The sequence below is a fragment of the Triturus cristatus genome, chromosome 3_1, assembly GCF_964204655.1.
Source record: "Triturus cristatus chromosome 3_1, aTriCri1.1, whole genome shotgun sequence".
In the NCBI taxonomy this organism is placed as follows: Eukaryota; Metazoa; Chordata; class Amphibia; order Caudata; family Salamandridae; genus Triturus; species Triturus cristatus.
This window is the reverse complement of record NC_140583.1, coordinates 545,454,036-545,480,799: the sequence shown is the minus strand read 5'-3', so window position 1 is coordinate 545,480,799 and position 26,764 is coordinate 545,454,036. Positions and strand designations below refer to the sequence as shown.

At 43.0% G+C, this 26,764-nt stretch overlaps 1 protein-coding gene across 4 annotated transcripts in view; it reads right to left on the bottom strand.

Moving 5' to 3' along the window:
* The window catches only part of NTRK3 (neurotrophic receptor tyrosine kinase 3), a 1,591,631-nt gene that overhangs the window by 1,064,335 nt on the left and 500,532 nt on the right, over nucleotides 1-26,764 (bottom strand). For all 4 annotated transcript variants that reach the window (XM_085644469.1, XM_085644471.1, XM_085644470.1 and 1 more), the window contains one exon: nucleotides 10,025-10,096. In XM_085644469.1, the coding sequence (XP_085500595.1) occupies nucleotides 10,025-10,096 (72 nt within the window). The remainder of the gene's footprint in view (nucleotides 1-10,024; nucleotides 10,097-26,764) is intronic.

Genomic DNA, 26,764 nt, shown 5'->3' with positions numbered 1-26,764 from the left:
CTTTGTATTATCATAAACACATTAGAAACCTAATCACACATTTACACTGCCAACTGGCACGGGCAATATTCACAGGGGATTATATACAGGACCAGGCCAATCGGGCCACGGTCAGAACCATCAGAACAGGTAAGTAAATGTAAAAGACAACCAGTAACTACAGGTACCATAATGACCTAAGCATTATCATATTAGCATTAGACACCATCCTGAAATATCATAGCATGACATTAGGCATAACCACATAAGCGTTAGACACCCTCCTAAGCATAAACACATTACGCATTGGGCCTCACCAGCATAAACATATTATGCAATAGGCATCATCCTAAAACATCATAGCATGACATTGGGCATAATATTACGCATAAATATATTAGGCAGGAAGTCAGTGGTGCACCACAGTAACACCACTACAAGGTGCATACATCACCTTAGGGCCTTGCGCCCTTTCACATGCGTCGAACGCAGAATGTTTGGATACTCAAGAACTTCCCAAATATGCACCACTCAAGGGTAGGCTGCTCCTGGGCGAGATAGAGGGAAAGGGTGTGGCTTATACCTTTAAAATGATAAATAACATATAGGAATCCCTGATGAAATTGAGGGCCAAATGGGAAAGCGACCTGGGAGACCTTTATGATACAAACTGGGAGGTGGCATTAATGCACCCAAGGGATGTAGTGATCAAATCACGCCAAGACTCTTACAATTTAAGATCCCACACCAGGTTTCTTATGATTGGCCTCAATTACATAAGTTTGGAAGGGCAGACTCCCCACAATAGTCTGAGATGTAGGGAAGATAGAGTGTCCCTCCTTCACATGATTTGGGGTTGCCATCTTATACAACAATACTGACATGCAATACTGGAAGAAATATAAAAGATTGCGGGGGTGATCTTTCTGCTGGAACCTAAAATGTTCTACTGGGTATACCCTTAGATGTACCACGTGGCAAGTTCCTTTTTTGTAGCCTGGGACTGGTGGTAGCAAAGAGAGACATAGCCAGATATTGGGGGCCCCCGAATTCCCAACCCTGCGAGAGTGGAAGACTGGAATGGATTTGTACATGAAGGCTACATGCAAGAGGGTGTCAGAGATCTAGGGTCCCTGGATAAAATATTATGATCTGGAATTGATAAGGAATGAGGGGAGATACCTTTGGTCAAAGGTCTAACCCTAAGACTCAAAGTTGCCTGCATCTGTCTAACTGAGACTATGTATCTGGATGTGTAACTGTATCTGCATGTGGACTCTGTTATTGTGATAATAATTCTACATCTCCTCTGCTCTTATGTTTGTATTTTAGTTGGTGTGAGTTTACTCCCGTTTGCTATTATCTATAAGAAATAAAATACAACTATTTCAACAAAAAAGGCTGCCTTTCTGGGGCTTAAACTTGTGATATTAAAAAAAACTGCATTTGTCAGTGGCCAATGTTCAGCTCACTTAGCCATCTTTTCGGATTGAAGATGTGCTCTTACTTCCAAAGCAAATTAGTTACAGATTTGTTTAACCATAATACAGTGTTTCATATAATACATAATGAGTTTATGCACATGTGTATTCGAAAGGTAACTTAAAGAAATCTGCAAATACTTATCCTATTCTTCTTAATGAATATCACATGGCATTACGCAACATATGTGAATTCATTATTTATTTAGGTACACCCTATTTTCCAGATGAATGCAAGTTCACCAGTGACCAACACCCTAGTATTCTTTTATGAGCAGCGTATGATTTTCATATGTGGCTCCAAGCTCACAATAAGATTTATTTAAAAACGAGCTCAAACCTTCAGTTGTAAATAGGATTTACCTAATTCGAGCGCCGCTGTATCCCCCCACCCCCCTGTTCTAATGCTTTTACCAGTTACTGCTTACATTGGAAAATGCAAAGGCAAAAAAGATTTTGCTCTTCATTAGAGTCACCTCTATAGACCAGGAACAGTCCTTCTGTGTCGCATAAATACCAGTGACAGTATTATTCAATACATTTGATGATGCCCTCCAAGAAGGTTACAGAGCCAAGTGATGCATCTCACAGGGTATACCGAGAATATCCTGGAATAAAACAACTTCTGGAGGTTTCACATTAATTTCATGATTTTCTGATAGTTATTCAAAAGCGCCTCCTAGCCCCGGGTTAGATGTTGGGGGTCATGATCAGCAAAAGTGGTTTACGTGTAGGGAGATGCCTTGTACTAGCAAGTAGAAAATCACTCATTAATTTAATCATAATAGGTCCACATGGAAAAGTGTCCCTACAGAAACACCTTTTATGAATCGTGAATGTTTATGTATAAAGCTGACTAAATATTTGAGAAAGTCATTCCTTATGGGCAGAGTTCACAAGCCCACACTTTTTAAGTGTTGCTGAATCTGTCCAATAGTTAAAGACCTTGTTTGCATTCCTCTGTATAGAGTTTTAGGCATGGCTTGACAGAGCAGTTGCCACCAGACCAAGAACAAAAATCCTTTAAAATGGTATACAGAGGGATTTTCAGGCACCCACATTTTGTATTGCTTGAGCAGGATACTTGAGTGGGCATACGTTTTGTGCTTCATCTAAAAGAGTGCCACGGGCTTTGTAGGAAAGTTTAGGCTTGTTACAGCAGGACTGAGTTGGTTAGGGTGAGAAGCCAGTGCTTAATTTGAGTCAGTGGTTTCCGGTGCTCAACACCAGCACTTTATTGTGTGATTCTCTGGGAGGAATACACAAAGGCCACTGTTAACTACTCCTAGTCCTGTTATCCAGGAAACACGCTGCAGGCACCAAATGGTTAGGACAAGAACATACCAACTTTCCAAAAGTGGGATTTTCTGTAGTTACTTGCTATTAAACTGCAATTCTCTACACACTAAACATCATATTTCTACCTTCTCCTAAACAACAGATATCACTTATTAATGCAACAAGGTAAGCCAATGTTATCCTATGGGAGAGGTTAGACATATAAAACTTAAAAGTACATGTTCAACTTTTTAAATAAAATGTACCCTGCCCTATGAGCTGTTTAGGGCCTAATTTAGCGGTGACCTATATGTATTAATGAGGGCATTTTAGGTCTGGGTTTATTTTTCTAGGTGGGATTAGCAGTTTAAAACTGCACACAGGCTGCAATGGCATGCCTGAGACATGTTTTAGGCTATTGAAGTAGGTTGTGCAATAAGTGCTGCAGGCCTGCAAGTAGCACTTAATTTATGGGCCCTGGATATATGTATACCACTTTAATAGCGACTCATTAAATATGCAAAGAGGCATAAGCCAATGTTATCATATTTTAGGGAGTGAGCATCAGCACTTTAGCACTGGTGAGCATTGGTAAAGTGTGCAGAGTCTTAAGACCCACAACACCTGAATTCAGCAAACTAGGAGGGAAGAAGGCAAAAGGTTTGAGGGTAGGCCACCCTAAAGCTGACAGGTCTAATATTTAATTACTATAATGTGATGTCTAATTTGTTTTTGTAAGACCATATTTCTAATCACTCTTTTACATGGTTGTGCCAGCCAGCACCTGATAGATTCTAAACCAACTAGTCTCAGGGAGAATGACAAAGAGGCTGGCCGAACACCCAATCTGTCATAGAAGGAATGGGAGGAATACGAATAGTGGTTAGGGTCCCAAAAAGAAGGCACATGGAGATCAATAATAATAGGAATTAGTTCTCTAAAGGGCCGCAAAAAAACAGCAAATGGGTAGGTCCCAATCCACTTCTGGTCAGAAGGAACACCATAGGGGGAAATGCCCCTGGGCCCTTCTGTGACAAGTTGGTGCTATATCTATCAAGGACACAGCACAAAAGAGGGGATTGTACAGCGGTGGTTCCTCCATGGGAGCAGAGGAGTGCTGCCTCCCCCACACTGCTGCGCATAAAGCATGAAAAATAAAATGGTAATAAAATGGTTTTTGCTCTCTGTCTGCGAGCAAATGGAGTGAGTGGATAAGGCGGGGCCAGTGAATCACAGTGGTCCAGGATTGGCAGCAGTGAGAAGTGGCCAATTAAGTTTGAAGTTCAAATGATGGTTTGTCCGGCTATGTTGCTATTGTCAAACTGACATGCACAATTCAAACCTCTCCAACCACAGGCCTAAAGTGACTTTTGGAGTGTAGAACCATCCCGATCCAGCCAATCAAGATGTTTCACTCATGCTGCTTAACAGCATGAAAGCTGCGTCTTGATTGGATGATAGAGTTGGCTGTGGGTTTGAGCTCGGTGGACATGCTGCACAACAGCGAGGACTTGCTGCAGAACTTCGAGCGGCAGTGTAAGGTAAGTAAATTTTTATATGTATAATTATATTATTGCGTATGTTTTTGAGTATATTATTATGTGTATTTTTTACGTGTATAGTTTCTGCACCCCTCCGATTTGCCAGCAACTTCCAATGGGATTGTATTCACTCTAAGAAGCCCCCACAGGCAGAGGTGCATTCCATAGGCACTGTACGTGTATGGTTTAGTATTGAAGTTGGCCGAGTTGTGAAAGAGGCTTGGACAGAGGTTACCTCATTTTCCATTGGTAAGTGGGAAGTCAAATTCTGGCTTACAGGTCTGTTAATTCTACAAAGTACAAGCACTTGGAATCTATCAAAGTGGCGCTGGGGGAGTTCCTGAAAAACACAGGTGCTAGCATGATCACTGTTAGGCATTCTCACCAGAATACATCCCTCCTAATGTGAGCTACCATCTAGTCAGTGATCTTACTTTAATTAGATGTGGGCACCGGTCCTTGGGAACTAGCAGTAAGCCTTGACATTCATATGGATTGTCTATTAGACAATAATTTGGAGTGCGGTGCTTAGAAGTAAATTGGAAGTACGTAGGAAGTAGTCCTTCTAACTGCTAGGCCAGAGGAGTAAGGGGGATCAGGATGCTGAAAGAAGGGAGCATGGTTTGACAAGAAAGAGAAGGAACAAGTGCAGTGGGAAGCCAGCGGCCGCAATTCCTTGAATCTGAGAGAAGTCTAACTCTGAGGGGTATGCACCTGAAGCCTTCAGTAGAAGAGGTGTCTGCCCTGGGAGATATGCCTGAAATAGATGACTTGCAAGCTGCTGGACAGCCTTGGGCTGATGTCTATAAATCTGTAAAGTGAGTACCCCACGCTTGAAAACCTTAAACAATAGGCTGAGGCACATAAAAATAGGTACACAACTAGATATCATCTAAAGTACTTAGATGATGTTGACCTCTGTAGCGAGCTACGGTTCCTGTTCATCAGTGAACCAGTCTGCTGGTGGTATCCAGCTTTACAGGTCCTTTCAACTTGGCATGGTCCAATGTATTCCTCTGTATGGCCACCTGGAATGGGCCAAAATCTTGGTCCATCACAAGTGAAACACTTTTTTATTTAGATGAAACTGTAGGTGATGAATAGATACTCAGACTTGGTATTTCTTGTGCACTTTGGCAATGAGTTTAGCATCTTTAAGACAAGAAATTCACAGATACACTTGTAGGTGCCATCTGCATAACAAAACTATTAGATGTAAGAATAAATAATATTGAAGGTTAAAGACTCCAGTTGAAGGTTAAAAAGGGAAGAGAGTGAGTAGAACCAAGGGCAAACCCATGCCAGATAGTCAAAGGATCAGATAGAAAGTTGGCCAATTTCATGTATTGACATCAGTTTTCTAAATATGATTAAAACCCAACAAACACTATTCCGTTCAGCCTAATTTACTCTTTGAAGATTTTTAGGAGAGTAGCATAGTTTACCATGTAAACAGCAGCTGATAGTTGAGTTAACTTGTGTGTGCATCTCTCGAGAGGCATGTGGTCACACATTTATTTCTCTATGTTGCCCATTTGTCTGTGTCAATTATGTATCATGAGAATTCTATTCCTGTAAAGTGTTGGTCAATCTCTGTCACCAACCAATGTTCAAACAGGATCGGACAGTGTTTGAGGAAATTCGGGGTCTTTTTCGATCAAAATAGATATTCAATCACAGACAATGTGCTAAGATGGATGGCTTCCTTTCTCACATGATGCACTCAGAGAGTCTGTCTCCTCCTTCACCTTGCACCCCAAACACACCATCTGCAGAGTACCTCAAGGCTCATCCCTCAGTCCCACCCTTTTCAACATCTACATGACACTACTCGCAGACATCATCCGTTCACACAAAATCAACATCATCTCTTACGCCCTTGACACCCAACTTGTCCTCTCTCCCTCAGAGAACCCCGCCCAGAATAAGACCACCTTCCACAACTGCATGATGAACGTAGTTACATGGATGAGAGACAACTGCCCCTAACTGAACATGGAAAAGATGGAAGTCCTGGTCTTCTGCAGACACACAGTCCTCTGAAAAGACTTCTGATGTCCTTTGGAGCTTCAAAGACCAAGCCTGTAATTTCGGCATTGTACTAGACAGCAAACTCCCCATGAAATGTCAAGTAAGCTCCATTGCCTAGGCATGCTTCCACATGATCTGAAAAATCTTCAGGTGGCTCTTCATCAGCACCAGGAAGACAGTGACACAGGCCTTTATCGTCAGCCAGCTCGACTATGGAAATACTCTGCATACCAGCAAAACCTCCAAACTCATCAACAGACTCCAGACAATCCAGAATGCTGCAGCCAGACTGATCCTCAACCTGCCCAAGAGACCACACATCACCCATCACCTGAAGGACGTCCACTGGCTCCCCATCCAGAACAGATGCCAGTTCAAGCTCCTGGCCCATGCCTACAAAGCCCTCCACAACCTCCGACTACACTACATGAACCACTGCCTAATTTTCCACCAGCCATCCAGAAACATTTGCTCTGCTCACCTCACCCTCGCACAGATGCCACAAATCTGCTGCATCTGCACTGGGGACGCTCTTTCTCTCACTCACCACCAAAGCCTGGAACAACCTCCCTCCTCACCTCTGCACCTCTCCCTCGCTCAACCATTTCAGGAATGAACCAGACCTCGCTTTTCAACTGAGACATGCAGCACAGTGCATGGATACCCCCCAGGGTGATGGACGGTGCTATACAAATTCTATTGATTTGGCCAGGGGGGTTGGCGAGGCACAAAGCCAAGAGCAGGATAATGCTTTTGACCTTCTAGTGGCTCCACCACTTTCATAATCCATAGTCTGGAGCACAGCACTGTTGTCAATGTGGTGTGATTACCAAAAATGTTCAAAGAGTTAAATATGAATTTGATTGCGAGCCCACATTCCAATCATACATTGAAAATTACTGTAGGGATTGTCTTGTTGAGATGTTTCACCATTTACTTCCTATTATATAGGCAGCTCAATGATACTTGGAATCTTAGCTAGGCTGTGGGCAATCATAAATCTTTCAAATGCCTAGCATGCGGCAAGTGCTGTCTTGCGTTTTCTCTTTCATTGTCAATTCCATTTAAAGACATGTATTGGCAGATCAATTTACGTTAATGTCGCCAAAGTTAGAACATCAGCTCAGAATCCAATACCCAGGACGTCTACACTTTATTACTCAGCTTCTGCTAGACACATTTCGGAATAGGCTAATTATGGAATAACATTTTTCTTCCCAATTTGAAGAGAAAATACTCATCTGAAGTCCTGGGTGGTGGAATTCTGGTGTATTACGGCAAAGCCCATTCGCCACTTGCGAATAAGAAGCATTCTTTTTCAATGATTACTTGTCCGCCAGCACCCAGGATATTTTGCATGCATACAGAAGCATGGTTTATGTCTAAATGTATTTCATTATGCGAAACATGGAACAAATGTTTTTTCTCAAATTTCACAGATTGCAAAGTATGGAATGGAGCAAAGTAATTTTCAGTGGCTCCCATTGAAACTAAATGTGCCTTCATGTGTTGGCTTTGTCAGCTATTTAAAAAGTGGCTGTAAATTTGCAATTTAACCAGCGCTTAACTTGTAAAAAAATAATTAGCCAGAGCTCTCGTCTTGCACCACACTTTGCCTCTGGCAGCGCTGCCAATGACAGTACCAACACATTACTTGCCATCACGCTGCTACAAGAGTGACACTTTGGACGTTTGAAAGCCCCCAAAGCTGTAAGAATAGCTTGGGTGGCAGGTAATAGTAATTTTCCATATCAATTGATTTAATAATTTACTGTTGTGGTGATCTCTATTTTAGCCAGACAGCACCTCCTTGTGGCAGACTGTCACCAGCACTGATGTTGACAAAAAAGTGCTAGTGCCGACCACCGGAAACCATCGGCTCAAATTAAGCACTGAGTTTAAATCAGGATTGCCTTGCGCAAAATGTAATTATTTGTGATTTGAAGTATTGGTAAGTCTGTGGTGACCTAATGAACATGGAAGGGGATGTCAGCACAGTAAAGGGCATTTTATGTTTGAATTGTATTTTTTGTCTTCAGTACCTCTGATTGGAGGAAGTCAAGCTATTTTCAGTTTTCTCAAAGCTCTCAAACCCATATGGTCTCAAACCAATACATTAAATTTGAGAAGTACTCATCCGCTGAAGGTTTCTTGCTTGTTTTACTGTGTTAAAGTACTTATGGAATGTAATTCTTTTAAACTCCCCCCTCTGATCTTTAGCATCTAAAATGAGATTTATTTGAGGATGAAGTCCTGCACCACTTTCCCTGTCAGTGGACTGCCGAAAAATGGCAACACTGAAGAGGTGGGGCCTGAAGAAGATGGGGGCATATTATCAAGCACGGCGTTAAAATTATCGCCGCTTTAGCGGCAAACAACTGCCGCTAAAGCGGCGAAAATGGGCTTGATAATATGCCGCAGAGAATTCCCATAGAAGCCCATGTTGACACCAGAACATGGAACTTGTAAAGAACAAGAGCAACCCTAAGGGATTGTCTGTCTTCCCGATCGCTGAGAGCAACTTTTATGTGGTGACAATTTTAGGACAGTAGTTGAGCCACCTTGGGTAGAAGTAGTTGACAAGGTCATACAATGTTTAATGTTATTGTTTCAACTTCTTAGCCGTTCTCCTCTACTTGGACAAAACGCTGTGTGCCTGAGTTACTAAGGGATTTTGCCAGAACTATATGATGGTATGTCATGAAAAGAATCAAAATGTCACAATTAGCAGCAAACGATTAACTGTTGCAAAACAATGAATTGTTTGCTGAAAGATAACCATTGTACTGTGCCCCAACCTCTTTGCATCTTTCCATTTTTAATGTATGAAAAGGAGGGATGTCAGGAACAGGCCAGCATAAAACGTCTGTTTTGGTGGAAATTGAGGTTTAATAAAATAGACTGATCTAGACTAGCCCACAGTCCAGATGCTAAAGCAATGCAGGCACAAGCAAGGGGCCACACTGTACAACTCCTGATGCTCCCACACTTAACGCGGTTTACCCTAAACCACAATTCTTACGTGTGACCTATGAAATGAAATCTGTTGAAATAATATAAAACAAATTTGAGAGCGCACTAAACCCAGAGGTGTCAAAGCGCTAGAACGAGACAATCTCAGTCAACCGGGCCAGCATGGCTGAAAATGAAAGATTCTATAATGAGAAGAGCCAAATTGTCAGATGTTTTGTAAATATGGTAAAGGAACCTACTTCAGAGATATAGGTGGGCAAGGTGTTCCACAGTTTGGCATCAACAGGAGGAAAAGGTTCTGAGGAAATTGCACTAGATGGTGTATGTCCAGTGCAAAGCCTACTGTAGCTGGTGCAATCTCCTTTGCACCACAGCGCAAGGCTTTGCATGATGGCAAAAAGGCAACATTAGAGTGAGCACTGCTAATGACATCACTGGCAGATGACTCTTACTAAATTTGGTGGCCTGCTATTTTCTGTCCTTCCGCAGCACAGTGCTGCAGTTTTTCACATAGTGCTCCCGAGTGTGAACAACAGTAAATCTGGGCCTGTGTTTCTAGAATTTGAGATATATGAGTTAGACTTTTTTCACACAGTGGATGCACTTACAAGCTCTGTTTTGCAGATACATTTTAATGTGTTTTGCAAAGAACTCTTCATAGACATGAAATTATTTTCATATGAAGTGTTGATTTTCAGAATTGTCAAATATTTAGTGACATGTAAAGACAAATCTACTTACATGGAATGCAGGTGAGGATTCTTTGCAAATGCTCGTGGCTGTATACTTCTAAGTCCTGAGTTTTTGATGGTTCTGAAAAATAAACATATATGTCAGTATTGATGATGTCCATGTTGTGACTTAGATTTAGTACCGATAAGGAATCTGAAAAAAAGCTTTTTAGTCAGAAACATAGTGTTATTACATTTACTAGTATTTGTGCTTCAATTCAGAGGAACTCGTGAGTTGCCTGGAGTTTAGAGGGGGAGATATCTCGAACGGGGATTAGCTGTTTGGGGCTGTGATTTCCAGGTATTTGAAGAGGCTATCTGAAAATGTTCAGAATACTGTACAGGAGGGCAGGAGCTAGTGTGGAGTGATGATGTGCATCCAACTATTGGCCAAGGATTCCTGGCTTCTAGAACTTTCAACCACCATTTAAAGACCCCTGCACAAAGGAGAGACTCAAGAGAAGACACTGAACCTGAGAGTAAAAACGCCTGAAGACTGCCCAGCTGGAAGGAGGAGCCACCTGATGCCATTGCAAGGATGGACGGAAGGACTTTAACTCTAGCAGGTCCTCAGGACCAGGACTGGTTTCTCCAATGCCAGTAGTGCTGGCCCTTCATGTCCTCTGAGGTACAGCTGGGGGAATGCACTGGCTGGGGAACCCTGTATTGTTCTTCTGGTTTGACTGTGGACTGGCCCTTAACACAACTAAAACACAGGTGCCATTCAAGTAGGCAGCAGTTTATGGTACCTGAGGAGAGTGGAAGGAAGGGTGTTCAGCTTTCTGTCTGTGGAGGGGCCATGGAAGACTCTCTCAAAAGCAGTATAGTGCATGAGAAGCCCAAGCAAAAAACAGGTCTGACATGAGAGCAACAAAATCAGGCTCCCTGGAAAAAGTAGGTTTAGAGCTCAAGATATGTGAGGCAAATGCTCCTAATGGCTAGGGCCTACATCCAGAGACAGAATCAGCCCAACATCGAGCAAATCATCCACTATGGGCTATAGAATATTCAAAACAAATCCTGATCCCCTGATGGGACTTGGCAGAGAACTAAGCGCAGGACGATTCAATATAAACTTCAAGAACACCAACGGAAAGGCTGGTGCATCTTCAAATAGTTAATTTGGGTGTAGTGGGGACATATGTGTTGCCCCCTTCACCTTTCAACCTTTGCCCCGGGGATCCATCCCCATAGGCCTGGTACAAGTCGGAGACCTTTTGGCCCCTCCTGCCTGAGGAGAGAGAGAAAATATAGGGGGTTATTTTCTACCTTTTTACTTGTGTCTCAAGGGAGGTGGGTGCATCCTTGAGTCATTCCGACCCATGTCTCACACAGGTGGGAAAAGAACAAAGAGAGCTACTGTGCCAGCTTTCTGAATGTTGTATGGTAGCCAGCAGGTCGCCTGGGGTCTTGAGTCTCTGCCATGGTCCCCAACTAAAAGGTAGCCTCAGAAGCCCCTGCTGTAATCCTAAATTTGCATATCTGTTGCATTGGAGTCCCAGGAAGAGCAGGAGCACCACCATTTAGAAAGTAATTTGCGTGCTGCACAGAACGCAGCAGCCCCGCTGGAATGATTTCCCAAAAACTTGTTGTACGTTTCCTAGGGGTTTGAATTCTGGGAACGGTTCCCATTGTTTCCAAAACATTTCAATAGATTGTTCTTTTGCACGTAGTCTTGAGAACTCAGAGTAGGGACCCCTGTTGATGGGTAGGCTCTAAAGCTGAAGTGACAGAATTGTAAAAAGTAAGATGTTAGGAGAATTGATGGGACAAATGCTTTTCAAAATAGTGCCAGCTGAGATTGGCAATGAAAAGTTTAATTTTAGCATGAATAAAATGGAATGTTGATACTGTCCCCATTTAGTTCCGAGGTGTTCCAATGGTGGATTATAGCATACTTTGTGATTTCATTAATGTGGTTAATGCAAAAAGAACTATTGATGGACAGAATGCAGAACGATGTCATACATTCACCCCAGTACAGAGATCTGGGCCTAAATCCATTGTTTTTTTGCTCACCATGCCATTCCAGTTTAGACTCAGCCATATGCAAATCAGTCTTGACCCTGTGCCCAATGGGAACAGTCCAGCCCAAACTGCCATGCCAGGTCCTCCTTGGACTGGAAACAAGCATCCTAGGACCGGTTTCGGGGTTTCACCCCTCTTCAGCCAGGATAGTTTGATTACAGTGGCATGGAGAACACGGGACTCACGTCTGAGCATACCCATCCCACTCGGGGTGAAAAATGCAAAAAGAACTATTGATGGACAGAATGCAGAACAATGTCATACATTCACCCCAGTACAGAGATCTGGGCCTAAATCCATCTTTTTTTTGCACACCATGCCATTCCAGTTTAGACCCAGCCATATGCAAATCAGTCTTGACCCTGTGCCCAATGGGAACAGTCCAGCCCGAACTGCCAGGCCATGTCCTCCCTGGACTGGCAACAAGCATCCTAGGACCGGTTTCGGGGTTTCACCCCTCTTCATCCAGGATAGCTTGATTCCAGTGGCATGGAGAGCACGGGACTCACGTCTGAGCATACCCGTCCCACTCGGGGTGACAAATGCAAAAAGAACTATTGATGGACAGAATACAGAACAATGTCATACATTCACCCCAGTACAGAGATCTGGGCCTCAATCCAGGGAGGACCTGGCTTGGCAGTTCGGGCTGGACTGTTCCCATGAGGCACAGGGTCAAGACTGATTTCCATATGGCTGGGTTCAAACTGGAATGGCATGGTGAGCAAAAAAACAATGGATTTAGGCACAGATCTCTGTACTGGGGTGAATGTATGACATTGTTCTGCATTCTGTCCATCAACTGTTGTTTTTGCATTTGTCACTCTGAGTAGGACGGGTATGCTCAGACGTGAGTCTTGTGCTCTCCATGCCACTGGAATCAGGCTATCCTGGCTGAAGAGGGGTGAAACCCCGAATCCGGTCCTAGGATGCTTGTTTCCAGTCCAGGGAGGACCTGGCTTGGCAGTTCGGGCTGGACTGTTCACATGAGGCACAGGGTCAAGACTGATTTGCATATGGCTGGGTTCAAACTGGAATGGCATGGTGAGCAAAAAAACGATGGATTTAGGCCCAGATCTCTGTACTGGGGTGAATGTATGACATTGTTCTGCATTCTGTCCATCAACTGTTGTTTTTGCATTCATTAATGTGGTGACATTCTGGCCAAGACAGTAGGCCTGCCTTATTGATACAGGCACCCCCTTATATTGTGACATTGTATCTAGTATAGATGAGCGGATTGTGAATATCAGTTCAGGGCTTGCTGGGAGGTCAACTATTCTGAGGGTGTCACCAAAGGTACATCCATCTACCTGATTGCATTAATTTGAGTAAAGTGTGTGTAATAAATGTATATGTTTCCTTTTTATAACAAAAAGCACTGGTATGACAATAATTGATTGAGTGTTAAATTTGCATATCAGTGAGTTATGGTTACTAGTTCACACCACCTCCCTTGAGTAGGCCTTGAAAAGTCCTGCTTCGCTGACTTCAGAGTGTCAAATGCTACAATAGAGAATTTGGCTCCAAGTAAAGAGACAGTTATGAATGTATTACTTTGAAAGGACATTATTCGCAACTAATCACCCTCTTTCTTACATGGCAGTATTTCAAATGTAATTTCAGTAAGTTTTAGGGCTATAAATGAGCCCAGGGTCCAAGTTGTCCAATTAACACAGATGTTATCAGTATTTGTTCAAGAGTCACACTGGTGTGAAAAGTCTCTGTTATGTCCAGAGCATTGTAACAGAAGTCGACTGGGGAATTCGTGATTAAGTACAACATGCCACAGATGTAAGTGAACTTACGCGCAAAAAAAAGGAAAATATATCATTAAACACCTGTATCTGTCATTGGATGAAACAATCCCAGATGGTGGTAACATCTGGACTAATGAGACTGCCAGGCAAGTTAACAAAAATTGGAGAACTGTGTCACAATGTGTCAACCCTTGAAATGACCAAAGAAACACGTATATATAATTCGTATATCATTTACATATCATTGAAAACTCTAAACAGTTTATCAAATTGATTTAATTAATCAGGTTGTGAGGATAAATTGATTTAAATGTATTATTTCATTGCACTTTTGGCCTTGTCGCGATTCAGCATAGGGTTATTGTTTCAGCGGTGGATGGATGTCACTGATCTAAAGTTGAATACCAATTACTGTTGGGCTTCATTTACAAGGCAGCACTAAGCCACATTTTTGTGGCTTAATGCCGCTTCGTACATATTTTCCCCTTTCATGCAGTTTTTGGCGTTAAAGGGGAGGGCAATGGGTGTTTCTGGGGTATTCCCAGCAATATCCATGGCATTTTGACACTGCCCCAGATTTATGAGAAATTGTAATTCTGAGGCAGCGCCAAAAACTTACCCCTCCACAGGGGAGGCGTAAGGGAGGCACAACAAGGAGAAATATCTTTATGCAGCACGCATAGAAAAAGGAAAAAGCCTCTTGCAATTGTTTTTGTGGTTCACCTTCCTGCACAAAAACAATCATCCCCTGAACGCAGGCACCCTTGCACCATGGTGTAAGGGTGCCTGCATTGATGCACAGCAGACTATTGTGCGCAAGCACAGGGGAAAAGGACAGGAATGCACCGTATCTCATAAATACATTGAATTCCTGCTCCATTATTTTGCTGTAGGGCAGCGCACAGGAAGGCCTTCTGCACTGCCCTGCGGCAGAAACAAATAAATGAGGCCCGTTGTACTTAGAATGCTAGGCATTGAAATGGGACTTATATAATTGCAGGAAGTATTTCAGCTGCATTTCTTGCCAACCACTGATATACAAATCTAATTGTTTTGTGACTTGTGAAATCTGTGCATATATTTGCTGAAATGGTTAATTGGGATGGGAAGCATTTTTATAGATGTAAATTGTTCTTTTTTGAAAACCAGCAACATTTTCTGTTTTCGCTGCAAGTTGTGGCGGCAGAAAATCGCAATGAGAAAGATAAAAACTTTTTACTTACCAAAGCTGCTGCTGTAGCGGCTAAAAACGAGGAAAAATCTATTTTGCTACATAAATGGATCAATATGTGACTAAGCAGCACATATTGTTTTGCTGTTTTACTGTGAAATGAAGAGTGATCTTTTCAAACTCTATCTTCAGCAGTGAAAGGAAATTCAGCTTTGTGTTGCAAAAAAATAATTGTATAAAACACATTTCCTTATCCATCCTTTAGTATTTGGAATGTGACAATGTTTCTAAAGCCATCAATTAATGGGAAAATAAAAGACTGTGAGCCTCATTTATTAGGTTTTACCGTAGGGCAGCGCCACAGGCCTCCCTGCTGAACAGGGCAGGAATGCGCTGTGTCTATGAGACATTCCTGTCCTTTTCCCCTGCGCCGGCACACAATTGGCTGCTGTGCGCCAATGCAGGCACCTTTGCACCATGGTGCAAGAGTGCCTGCATTGAGGGGATGATCACAAGAGACTTTTTTATTTTTCCATGTGTGCTGCAGAATGCAGCACACGTAGAAAAAGGTAAAACAAGGAGAAATAATGATATTTCTCCTTGTTGTGCCTCCCTTATGCCTCCTCTAGGGAGGCGTAAGTTGTTGGGCCTGCCTCAGATTTGGATTTATCCTAAATCTGGGGCAGTGTCAAAATGCCATGGATGTGGCTGGGAACGCTCCGAGCAATACCCATTGCAAGCCCCTTTAATGCAGAAAACTGTGTTAAAGGGGACAATATTTAAGAGGCAGCATTAAGCCAAAAAAGTGGCTTATTTTACAGAGTTTTATATAGCGTGAACTTAACCCGAATCGGGTTTCAGAGCACTTCACATTGCACCAGTTGCATTACATGAGGAACATTCATTTTTGTTAGACACGGGGAAATTAAGTGATTTGCCCAGATTCACAGGATGTTCAGCGTCATTGCCGAGACTTGAACCCAGTTCCCCAGAATCGAGGTCAACCGCCCTAGCCATTAGGCCAACTCCTCTCCTCTGGCTTAGTGCTGCCTCGTAAATATGGAGCAGGCTCCTGCGCCTCTGAACGTCACAAAAAGTGACGTTCCGATGGGACCTCTTAAATAAGGCCCCCCATTTTAAAACCTTTTGAGATCCTTCATTGTGATTTAAAGCCCCTTTGTGGTACAAATGAAGGTTCTTATCCCCTTCCAAATGGTTGTAGACGCACTTTCTCATTTTCTAATTCTATGGCTGCATTGTGATACATTTAGAGAAGCAGATGTGTGGGCATGTCTATCACTTGATCATGAGGAAAGAGACACGGTTTAAAAAAAGACTTTCAGCAACTTAACTCTTCCTTTTGTTTTGATAGTTTACACTTGTGTGTGTATGTGAGATGGTAGGGTAGAAAGCATGGCCCCTGCAAACTAAACATCTACTTCTTGCTCCTCCTTCTAACAACCTACAGGTACTTGTATGTTTTTATGAAGTAACTAAAGCACAAGGCATGAAGGGGTAAAGTTAATTGAACCCGACTTAACCTCAGCAGATATCGGGGAGATTTACTAAGGTTTTATGCTGTGTTTGCATCACAAATGTGACACAATTCGGCACAAAATCTTTTTTTTCAATTTGCTTTCTGTTAAGCACCGGGAATAACGAGAGAGTAGCACGGAGCAGCGCATAGCGCAGCTTTGCATTACTTAGCACCAAGGGGCATACCTTGGGTGGTGCATGGGCATTCCCATGCAATCACCTAAGGTTTCTGATGCTAAACCAAATTTACTAAAGCAAGTAGACAGACTTTAGTGTCAGAAAGCTGTGCCCTTTTAAAGTAGGTGCAAGGAAAAAGAAATACTTTCATTACTCCTTCCTTTTCTGATGTTGTATGTGTGCTGCACTTTACAGCACACATTCAAAGACGTAAAAGGGTTGAAATCAGCCAATGCATGGTATTTTGTACTGGTATCATACCCTTCCAGTACAAAACCTATGCTAGACGCTAGGTAGAGGGGAGGAGAGTGCCATATTTCAATACATTTGGTGCTCTCCTGCTCTCTCCTTCTCATGCAGTGCAGCATTTATGGCTGCTGCAGTGCGCTGTGTGAGAACTTTGTATATCTGGCTCCTCTTGTCTTCTATCACTCACTTTTTACGAATCTCTTTATTCTAAAGTTTTTTGAAGTACAATAGAATAAGGAGAAAGTATTTAAAACCTTCATGAGATTTCTTTCACTATATTGTTGGTCAGATTAGAACCTGATTGATGCCTTTTGGTGCATCCCATCGAACTCCTGATACAATGTTCTGGCCGCTCAACATTTTCATCATACTATCAGCTGTCTCTGCAGCATCTGAAAAGTTTCTCGAAGGATCCAGGTTACTTCAAAGAAGTTCTGATGAACTACTTCAGAAAAGAAAACAATACTTCTCTTATCTAGCGTTAGTGAACTATCTATGATTAAATTGCAATTTTATTATACCAAGCCAGAAAATGTACCACCTGCCAAGATATTATACCTAGGAAGAAATGTATGCACCTTTGTGGACAGGATGCCCTTTCGTCACACCTCTTCAAGCATGTAGGACTAGGGACTCGTGGCTACTTACCTTATAAGTGTCATGTTCCACCTGCATTTGCAGTAGTGAAACCAGAAGACACTATTCTCTCACTATTCTCTCAAATACTTTATTGTGCAATGGTCATCTTCTAATGATTTACTATGAGAAGAAACATTTAACAGTGCTGAGTATTTAGGTGAAATCTTCTTTGGTTCTGGTCTAGGAGGAAAGCTAGACAGATTGGAGTTGCTGCTTTGTTTCTGTTCTCATGCAACTTCATCGAAATGAGTAGCAGATTTTAAATCGTAAAAGGCATTAAACTTAGAAAAATACTTGACAAGCTTTTGTGTGGCCAGTCAAAGACCCAGCATGAGTAACTGCCAGAGGTATCAGGCCACCACCATGTCCCATCCCACTTGGCTTTTCAAAGAAGAAAGATCAGCATAGATTTGCATGATAAATGTTCTCCAAACTATTCTGGACTCGGATTATGCTGTGAGTAAAAAATTAAGCTGTTTTAATTGATCAAGAATGATACTTAATCACTATTCAGAACTTCATATTGCCTCATTATGCAGATAAAGCATTACTGGACATATAATAAGATTCTGCACTACTCATTTCACTATGTGAGAAATTGCAGACTAGACTCATATTCATTAGGGTATGGATCATTAAATTAGCCACAGCTCCATTCACTGTCAATGTTTTTATCGCCTTTCGGATTGCAACACTAGTATTGGAAGAGTGAACAGTAGTCAGATTTAGATGACTTTATTGGACTAATTTCGTACGATAATGGATCTCCACAAGAATTGTAAGAATATTGGGATTTGCAAGCAACTGTCCACTGTTTAGTTTGACTCAAGTGACCACACACACTATCTCTAGAAAGCACTCCATCCTCAGCCTGGCATATCACTAATATCCTAGGTGAGCATGAGGCAAAGGGCAACAAATATTTTTAGATCACCCATAAAGGACTCATTTCCATAATACTCCACTCTGGTTTTATTTCCAGATTGTAATATAAATTGCCCACCTTGGTGGACATGTTGTGCTATATTGTTTGGATGTTTGAGGAGCGGTTATTTATTGCTTGGTGGGTGGCCCTCCACTCCTCAAGGTCATCGTAGGCCCTGGTCTTATCACCCCTGGTGCACCATCATATTTGGAGATACTGTCTCACTGTCTACAGACTTTATGATCAAAGTAATACCAGTCCAGAAAATACACTTTCATCACACTTGAAGGCCAAGTGGGCTTCCATGTAATTTTGCAGTGGCGGCTACTCAGCAATGGTGGAAGATTGTTTGCCCCACTGCCTGGTGCAGAGCCGGCAAAAGAAAAATGCTAAAGCATTGTTTTATTCTTTGTTTGCTGGCTCTGAACCAGCTTGCTCGGGGGGGGGGCATGGGGAGGAGGAGTGCTTGTGCACACCCTAAGTGTGCATATGTGTTTGGCCAGCCGTCTCAAGCTGACCAAAACACACATGCGCACTTAGGTTTGTCCAGCCCGGCTGCAGAATGCAACCAGACTGGCGTAACACCACAGACTCCATGACCTGAGCGGAGCGTCTTTCCTGTCTGCTCAGGCCAATCCCTGGACTGTTCTGCAGTATGGGAATTGGATGTGAGTCTGTCCCAGGTGCTGCCGGGACCAGGAAGAAGCCAGCAGGAGTGAAGCTACCCGGGAAGCGGCTGGCGGCCAGCAGCTTCAGGTGCGTTTTTCTAATTATTATTATTAAGGCATTCCCCACACCCCCTTCCACCTCACCACCCTTTGTTAGTGGCAGCCGCCACTGCCCACGTGACCTTCCCTTTTGCTTTAGGAAGAGCATGAGTTGAATGTTTCATAAGGAGATTCCACACTGGGTGTAAAACTTACTAACCTTGTGCCAGATTCAACAGGAGCAAATAAATATTCCTCAAAGTCACCCTATGCAAATATGCAAAAGAATGAACTCATTCACAATGCAATGTGTTCACAGGGGGCAAAGGGAATTGGGGCAAACATAGAGAGACTGTCCCCTAAGTGTGCTGTGCCATTTTGTGTACATCCAATCTTCACCCACTTTCTGATTTTATTTAGGTTCGGTCGAAATTTCATGTGGCATAATACATAGAATAAAGAGCATAACACCGGTTAGTCTCTCTCTCTCTCTCTCTCAAATCTCTAATATCGCAATGCAGAATCATTCACCTTCCCTTATTGTATAATGTTCTCCCAATCATCCACTCAGTCTACATTTAACACTCTCTCTTTTTAGTCACAACTCCATTAATGATGATCTCCTTTACCTATGACTTCTGAGGATTTAACTTCTCTCTTATTAATCTTTTCTTTCTGTAGTTGCTGTGTATTAAATGGTCTCACAGGACTTTTCTAAATGAGTTTAAGAGAACTCCCGGTTCTGCTTGTTGAAAATCAGTTCTGAGAGTACCAATACCAAACTCCTCTATTAAGCACGCTTTTTTATTCTCCAACTATTTTTACCATTAGTCTCTCCTTCTTAAATTGAACAGTCACCTCACTTGAATTCTTCACTTCAGTTCTTTTGTCTTATTTCCAAAATGTCATTGAATTATCGGGTTCTCCTTAGAAAATCGAACTCCTCAAGGTTTCCTGCTTGTGTTGGGTTCAAAATGTTTTTTCAGAAAAAACACCACTCTATGGGGAATAGCTGTGGTGTGCACAGCGACTATATAAGGGGGATGAAAACAAAAATGAGGAATGTCCAGGCTGAATTTCCTCTCAGGACACGAGCGGGAAAAAACACACTACTCAGCCACAGAGAGCAGTTAAAGGACACGTTAGAGCAGCGTGCACGCAACAAAGTCTCCAATACTCATGCTCAAAAAATGAAGATTAGAGTGCTAATATTCACTCTACTATGTAGCGGCGCCATCTCGGAAAAGCGCTGTTCGTAATTTCAGGGATTTGATTGACAAATCTTGCTAAAAAAAATATTCTGTCTCTTTTTAACAAGGTAAGTGACTTCTCCATTGGGGATATTCCTTCCTCAAACGTCTTCTCGGCTTTTTGGACCCAGTCTGGACGATGGTTAACTCAGTCTCCTGGATACTGGGTGCCTGGTATACATTCAAATTTTCACTTCCGGACAAGCATGCTTCACATAGTGGTTGTGAGAAGGAAACATCAGTGACAGTTGCCCTGATTGGTGTAACTGCGACTGTGATCTCTTGGTCTGACAGTGGAAACGTCTGGGGTGCCATTGTCGCTAGCTCAGTAATTTCCCCATATCTAAAAACAAAGTATGAGGGTTTTCTGAATGATGAATGAGTCTCTTAGTGTTTTTCTAAATCCACATATGGAGTGCATTGAGTTTTCATTTATTTAGTGGGCCAGATCGAGATGAGGTACTTACCACGCCTATTATACACCACAGGTTGAAATATTTACTTGCTGCACTACATTCCCTGATTCAGAGTTCATTAATAAAATAGGAAATAATATGCAATATTCAATGCTCACAGTGCCAAACTCTGGAAATATTAGTATTTTACTCCACATCTTCAGTAAATGTTAGTAGATTTGACCTTTGTAAACTTTACATTATGATCTACGTTTTATTACACTTTTTATCCACTTCAGTTAGTAGAAATCTTCTTAATGCACCTTTTAGTGTTTTATTTAAGGTGATCTAACTTATTGAATTTATTTTTTATGATATAGATTGTTAGAAATGGTGGTCTCTAGTTGGCAATGGTTTGCACCTTTGTCCAAGTAGGGACCCTTGCTTCTAGTCAGGGTAAGACACTTATGCTCTAAGACAACCCCTGCTCACCCCCCTGGGTAGCTTAGAACGAGCAGTCAGGCTTATCACAGAGGCAATGTGTAAAGCATTTGTGCACACATACAGTAACACAGTAACAGCACTACAAATGAACACCACACCAGTTTAGCAAAGCAGGAAATCTTTATATAAACCAAACAAGACCAAAATGACAAAAATCCACCAGACATGTATCAAGAGATCATCAAAAATAGATTATTCACAAAAATAAAGCTTGTAGCAATAAAAAGCTCCGCCTGGGACTATTACGACGTTGTGACAGGTGAAAATATCAAAGTATGGTGCCGACTGTGCCAGCGCAGGCTGGGCACAGAGCCGCACGGACCCCAAGAATAGTACCTTGGCAAAACGATGAAAACAAAGATGGTGCACAGCATCGGGGAGGTGATACGTCATTGGTGCAGGGCGTCGTCGGTTCCTTACGACTACATGGTAGATGAGGCATCGGTTCCTAACAACCACCGGGGAGGTGAGGCGTTGGTTCCTTACTGCAAGGCAGGGCAGGTGAGGTGTCTATTCCTTAGTGTTGCTGGGGAGTTGAGGCTTTGGTTCCTACTGTTGCTAGGGAGGTGACGTTGTGTTGGCGGTGAGGTGGCGGTTCCTTACGACGGTGAAGGGTCGGTGGATTCGGGAGGTCACCCACATCAATTACGACTCTACGATGATGAGGCACTGGCGTCAGGGCTGCGGTGCGAGTCGAGCAGTGTATCGTGAGCATCATGAGCAGTGAACTAGGCTCCAGTTTAGACAGTGGCCTCGGTGACGGTGTCAGAGTCGACATGGTGCAGCATCGGCAGGCATCAGGGCTGTGATGCAAGTCGGGCGGTGCATTTTGTACTTCATGAGCGGTGCCCATGGCTTCGTTGCAGGTTGTGGCATCGTTTGCCACCGTCAGTGTTGCTTTTTCCCTCTGTGGCAGCTGAAACAGCAGTTCCAGGTTCAGGAGGATAAAGGAAGTGTTGTTTTTGCATCTCTGAGTCTTCAGAACAGTTGGCAAGCTCTACACCAAGCCCTTGGAGATCTTCTTCAAGCAGGTTACCCATCAAAGTTCAGACTTTGTCCTATCCTTGGCAGAAGCAGCCACTGCAGACCAACCTGGCAAAGCATCCACACAGCAATGGGGCATTACTCCTCTACAGATTCTTCAGCTCTTCTCTTTGGCAGAGGATCCTCTTGAGTCCAGAAGTATTCTAAAGTTCTGGGGTCTGAGCCCCAATATTTATACCACATTTTCCTTTATTCTCTTGTGGCAAAAAGTCTCTCAAGTCAGTACAAACCAGTTACTTCCTCTCTGGTCTACCTTCTTGGCAGGAGGGGAAGACAACATTGTGCACAGGAGACAGGGCCTATTCAGGTACAAGGAAAATCTCCTCCCACTACTCTAAATGCAACCCAGGTCTATTCAGCCCTGCTCTGAGTCACCCTGGAAAGGCACGACCCACCTCCACTCCCCCAGTGGCTGTCTGCAGTAAATGCACATCCCCGGTCACTGTCACTCCAAAACCAGACAGCCAATACACAACTCAGTGGGGGCACATAGGATGGTTAAGCAAGAAAATGTCTATTTTCTAAAAGTGTCATTTAACAACCCACAATTTAAAAATCACCTTTACTAAAAGATGTGTTATTAAATTCTGAGTACAGAGAACCTAAACTCAAGCTTAAAATCTTATCCACGTGGAAAGTTATACTTGTAAGATGTTGTAAAGTATCTCCCATTCTATCCTATGGGACAGATAGCCTTTCAATAATGAAAAACGAATTACACATTATTTCACTGTCAGTCCATGTCATACACCCAGCACATGCCCTACCTTTCACATACACAGCACCCTGCCCGTGGGGTACCTTGGGCCTACCTTAGGAGTGACTCAAATGTAAAAAAGGGAAGGTTAGGGCCTGGCAAGTGGGTGCACTTGCCAGGTTGACTTGGCAGTAAAAACTGCGCAAAGAAACTGCAGTGACAGGTGTGAGACATCTTTGAAACGATGCCTGTGTGTTTGGCGCAATCAGTGCTGCAGGACCAATAGCAGCATTTGATTTACAGGCCCTGGACACACACAGTGCACTGTATTAGGGTCTTAGAAGTAAATCAACTAAGCCAATCATGGGAACACTTATCCATAAACCCAAATTATACAGGGAGCACTTGCACTGTAGCACTGATCAGCAGTGGCAAAGTGCCCAAAGCATCTAGACCAGCAAAAACAAAATTCAGCACACAGCAAAAATACAGAAGGCAGAGGCCAAAAGACAGGGGATACAATGCCAAGGATGATGCCAAGTCTAACATAGATGTACAGCATTGTTCAATATTTAATGGTATCTGTTCAACTTGTTTTATTAAATGTAACCCGACTGAAACCCCATTACATTTAAAAGACTAGTGTTAATCTCCTCACAATTTATATATTGAGACCAACTTGAAAAAATACATTTGTGAGAAACTGATTTGCTGGTTGAGTCAGGTGTTAACCCTGTCCAGCAACAGCCACAATTCCTGTCATGGTGATCCACAAAAATTAACTAAATTAACCTTTGCCCAACCCTCGAGTAACTTGCCACAAAAGCATTCAGGCTTAACTTAGAGGAAATGTTTAAAGTATTTATGCAGCACACCAACAGAAATAAAGTGAAAACACAACCAAAGAATAATCCTACACCAATTTAGAAAGACAGAGTATTTGCAATAATTAATTTGATACCCAAACGACAAAATTCCAATCAGTAGAACCAGAGTTCTGAATTTTGATTATGGTATAAACTAGTTCCTAAAAGATCAAAGTGCCAACCGCAGACATCTAGTTGCACGAGACTATATCAAAGTAAAAAAATATAGCTGTGACGATGGAGTGCGATCCTGCTATAAAAAAAAGTGGACTTGATCAGTGTTTACCTTGGATGTTAACTACCTGTGCACCTTTACTTGCCACCGCAAATAGTCCAGGACTCTAAGTGCGCTATTTGGGGGGTTAGGAGTCGCTCAGGTTGGGTCTAGGTGTGGTTCAAGATAGTTGGAGCCTTTACTGTCCCTGAGACTTGATCTAAGGGCCAGCTAAATCACCCATGGAGTCACTATGGTAGTCCTGGGTTCATCAGTAGAACAGAGCTCATGCAGCAGGGAAGGCACAACAGTCCTTCCGGATGAAGACTAGGAAACAACAAAGTCAGTGTGATGTAAACAGAGCACTGTATATCAAAGGAGCATGGGTCCACAGGTTCAAAACAAACACTTATGTTGTTGAGAAAGACGTAGACCTCTACAGGCTATACCCATTATGTACACAGCCCGTTATGTATAAAGCCCTCACTCGCCAACCTGGTTGGTGACATGCTTCATCATCGGGCTCCACTGGGTATGACCGAATGTCATCCCAGTGTGCTGCAACGCCAGGTTACTGCGGAGCGGGGTTCAAGTGAGGTGACAGTGAATTTAAAATTGCCAATTAAGTCAAAAAAGTAAATTTTATTCGTTTTGCTAATTGGGAAAATTAAAAAGGGAGTGAAGGTCAAAAAATAAAAGACCTGTTTCACTCCTTGGCGGTCAACATGTTTCTGCCTCAATGTGTGTTCAACAGGCTTTCATCAGGACCAGATCCTGGACCCGGTGAACAGAGGCGCTCTAGGCTTCAAACGGGTGCCGAGCAGCGAGGGCGGTGTGCCATATTGCTCCCACCCCCCTCCCGGGATCCCTGAGGCTTCAAACGGATTGCCTCTAAAATAAACTCGTTTCTCTCCACCATTGTACTTTTTGGCGGATTTTTTTCACTGTAAATATTTTTCACACAGTAGTCCTCGGAAGGGTGAACCTTAGCGCGCTCATACCTCCGTGACTCCGCACTCCCACTCCTTTGATATACAGTGCTCTGTTTACATCACACTGACTTTGTTGTTTCCTAGTCTTTCCCTGAGGGGAGTAGTCGTGTTGTTCCCTTCCTCTCTTGTTGTTTACACGTACTTCCGGGTGAAGAAACACAGTCTTGTGGAGTAAACAGTAGGCCACAACAGAAGGCAGCCCTCTGAGAGTCCTTCGGCATGTCCAGAAAGTGAACTGAAGAGTAGGCCTGAGGTTCCTATGTTTATACCTGGTGCCTTCTTAGAAAAAGGAGAATCTACTAGAGAAGCTCCTTTTAAGTACTTAAAGTTTTCTGCTTCCTCTGCCCTGGCTGTCTGCATGAACAATGCAGTGGGGGCACAGCCTATTCAGTTGCAAGTGGGTCTGTTCCCAGCTCTCCCCCCCCCATCAGCACTTGTAATCCCTCTATTGCATGGGTGTCTGGGAGGAATAAACAAAGTACAACTGTCAACTACACCCAGGAAAAGACTGCAGGCACCAAATAGGCAGGGCAGGAAAATGCCAACTTCTAAAAGCAGTATTTTCAAAATTATAACTTAAAATCTGATTTTACAATTAAATATGATTTGTTTTTTAGATCTTTATGTTCATTTGCAACAACCAAATTGCATATAATGGCACATTAATCATTGGTGAGTGACATATTTTTACAAGTGTTATCAGCACAGGCAACCTGACGACAGATCTAGCAGTCAGGGTAGATATTAAAAATACATGGTGTAATATTCAATCAAGAGGTACAACATTCCTGCCACAGTCCCCACAATGCCTGGACCCTCCAGCTCCGAGAGCCAATCAGCGGACCCTCCCCCCCTCAGTCACCAATGCGTTCTGGGACATCCAAGTGCCGCCACAATACCTCAGGGCCACATCATGCAGCATAGTGTTCATAGGTCCAAGCATCCAATGGGCTCATCCCAATAGTTGCCAGTCAACCGTTGGTGGCTCTATGCCACCACCCTTCTCATCAGTAGCCCCATATTCTCCCGTTTGCACAAGAAATGCTAGATAGGGCCCCCAAACATCCTTTAGAGTCATTAGGTCATGGCATTAGGAGTGCTGCAATATGCCATGTCCCCGTGCCATTCCAGCAGCACTGGGAGCAGACCATTTACCCAGTGCATTGTTATCCTTGCGCCTTGCAAGCAGTAATACAAGGGTTACAAAGCACATAAAGGTCTTTGGGACATCTGTATCATAGCCCAACAATGTTAGGAAGGGGGATGGTACAATGGGCTCACCAGTAATCTCCCATAACGCCCCCAAAACTGCAGCCCAAAGGCATTACACTCCAGGACAGAACCAGGCTATATGGGCAAACCCTGCTCCATCAACCCCGCAATGAAAGCAACAAGAACTCTTTCATAAGCCATAACGAAGCACTTGAGATGGAATGTACTACACCCGAATAATATGCCTGAAGTGGATCAACCGGTGTTGACTGTTCAAAGAGACATTCCGAATGACCGAGCAGCAATAGGTCCATTGTCTATAACTGATAATCAGGTCTAAACCTCCTGCCAGTCAAATCATGCCTTAAACAACTCTCAGCCGCC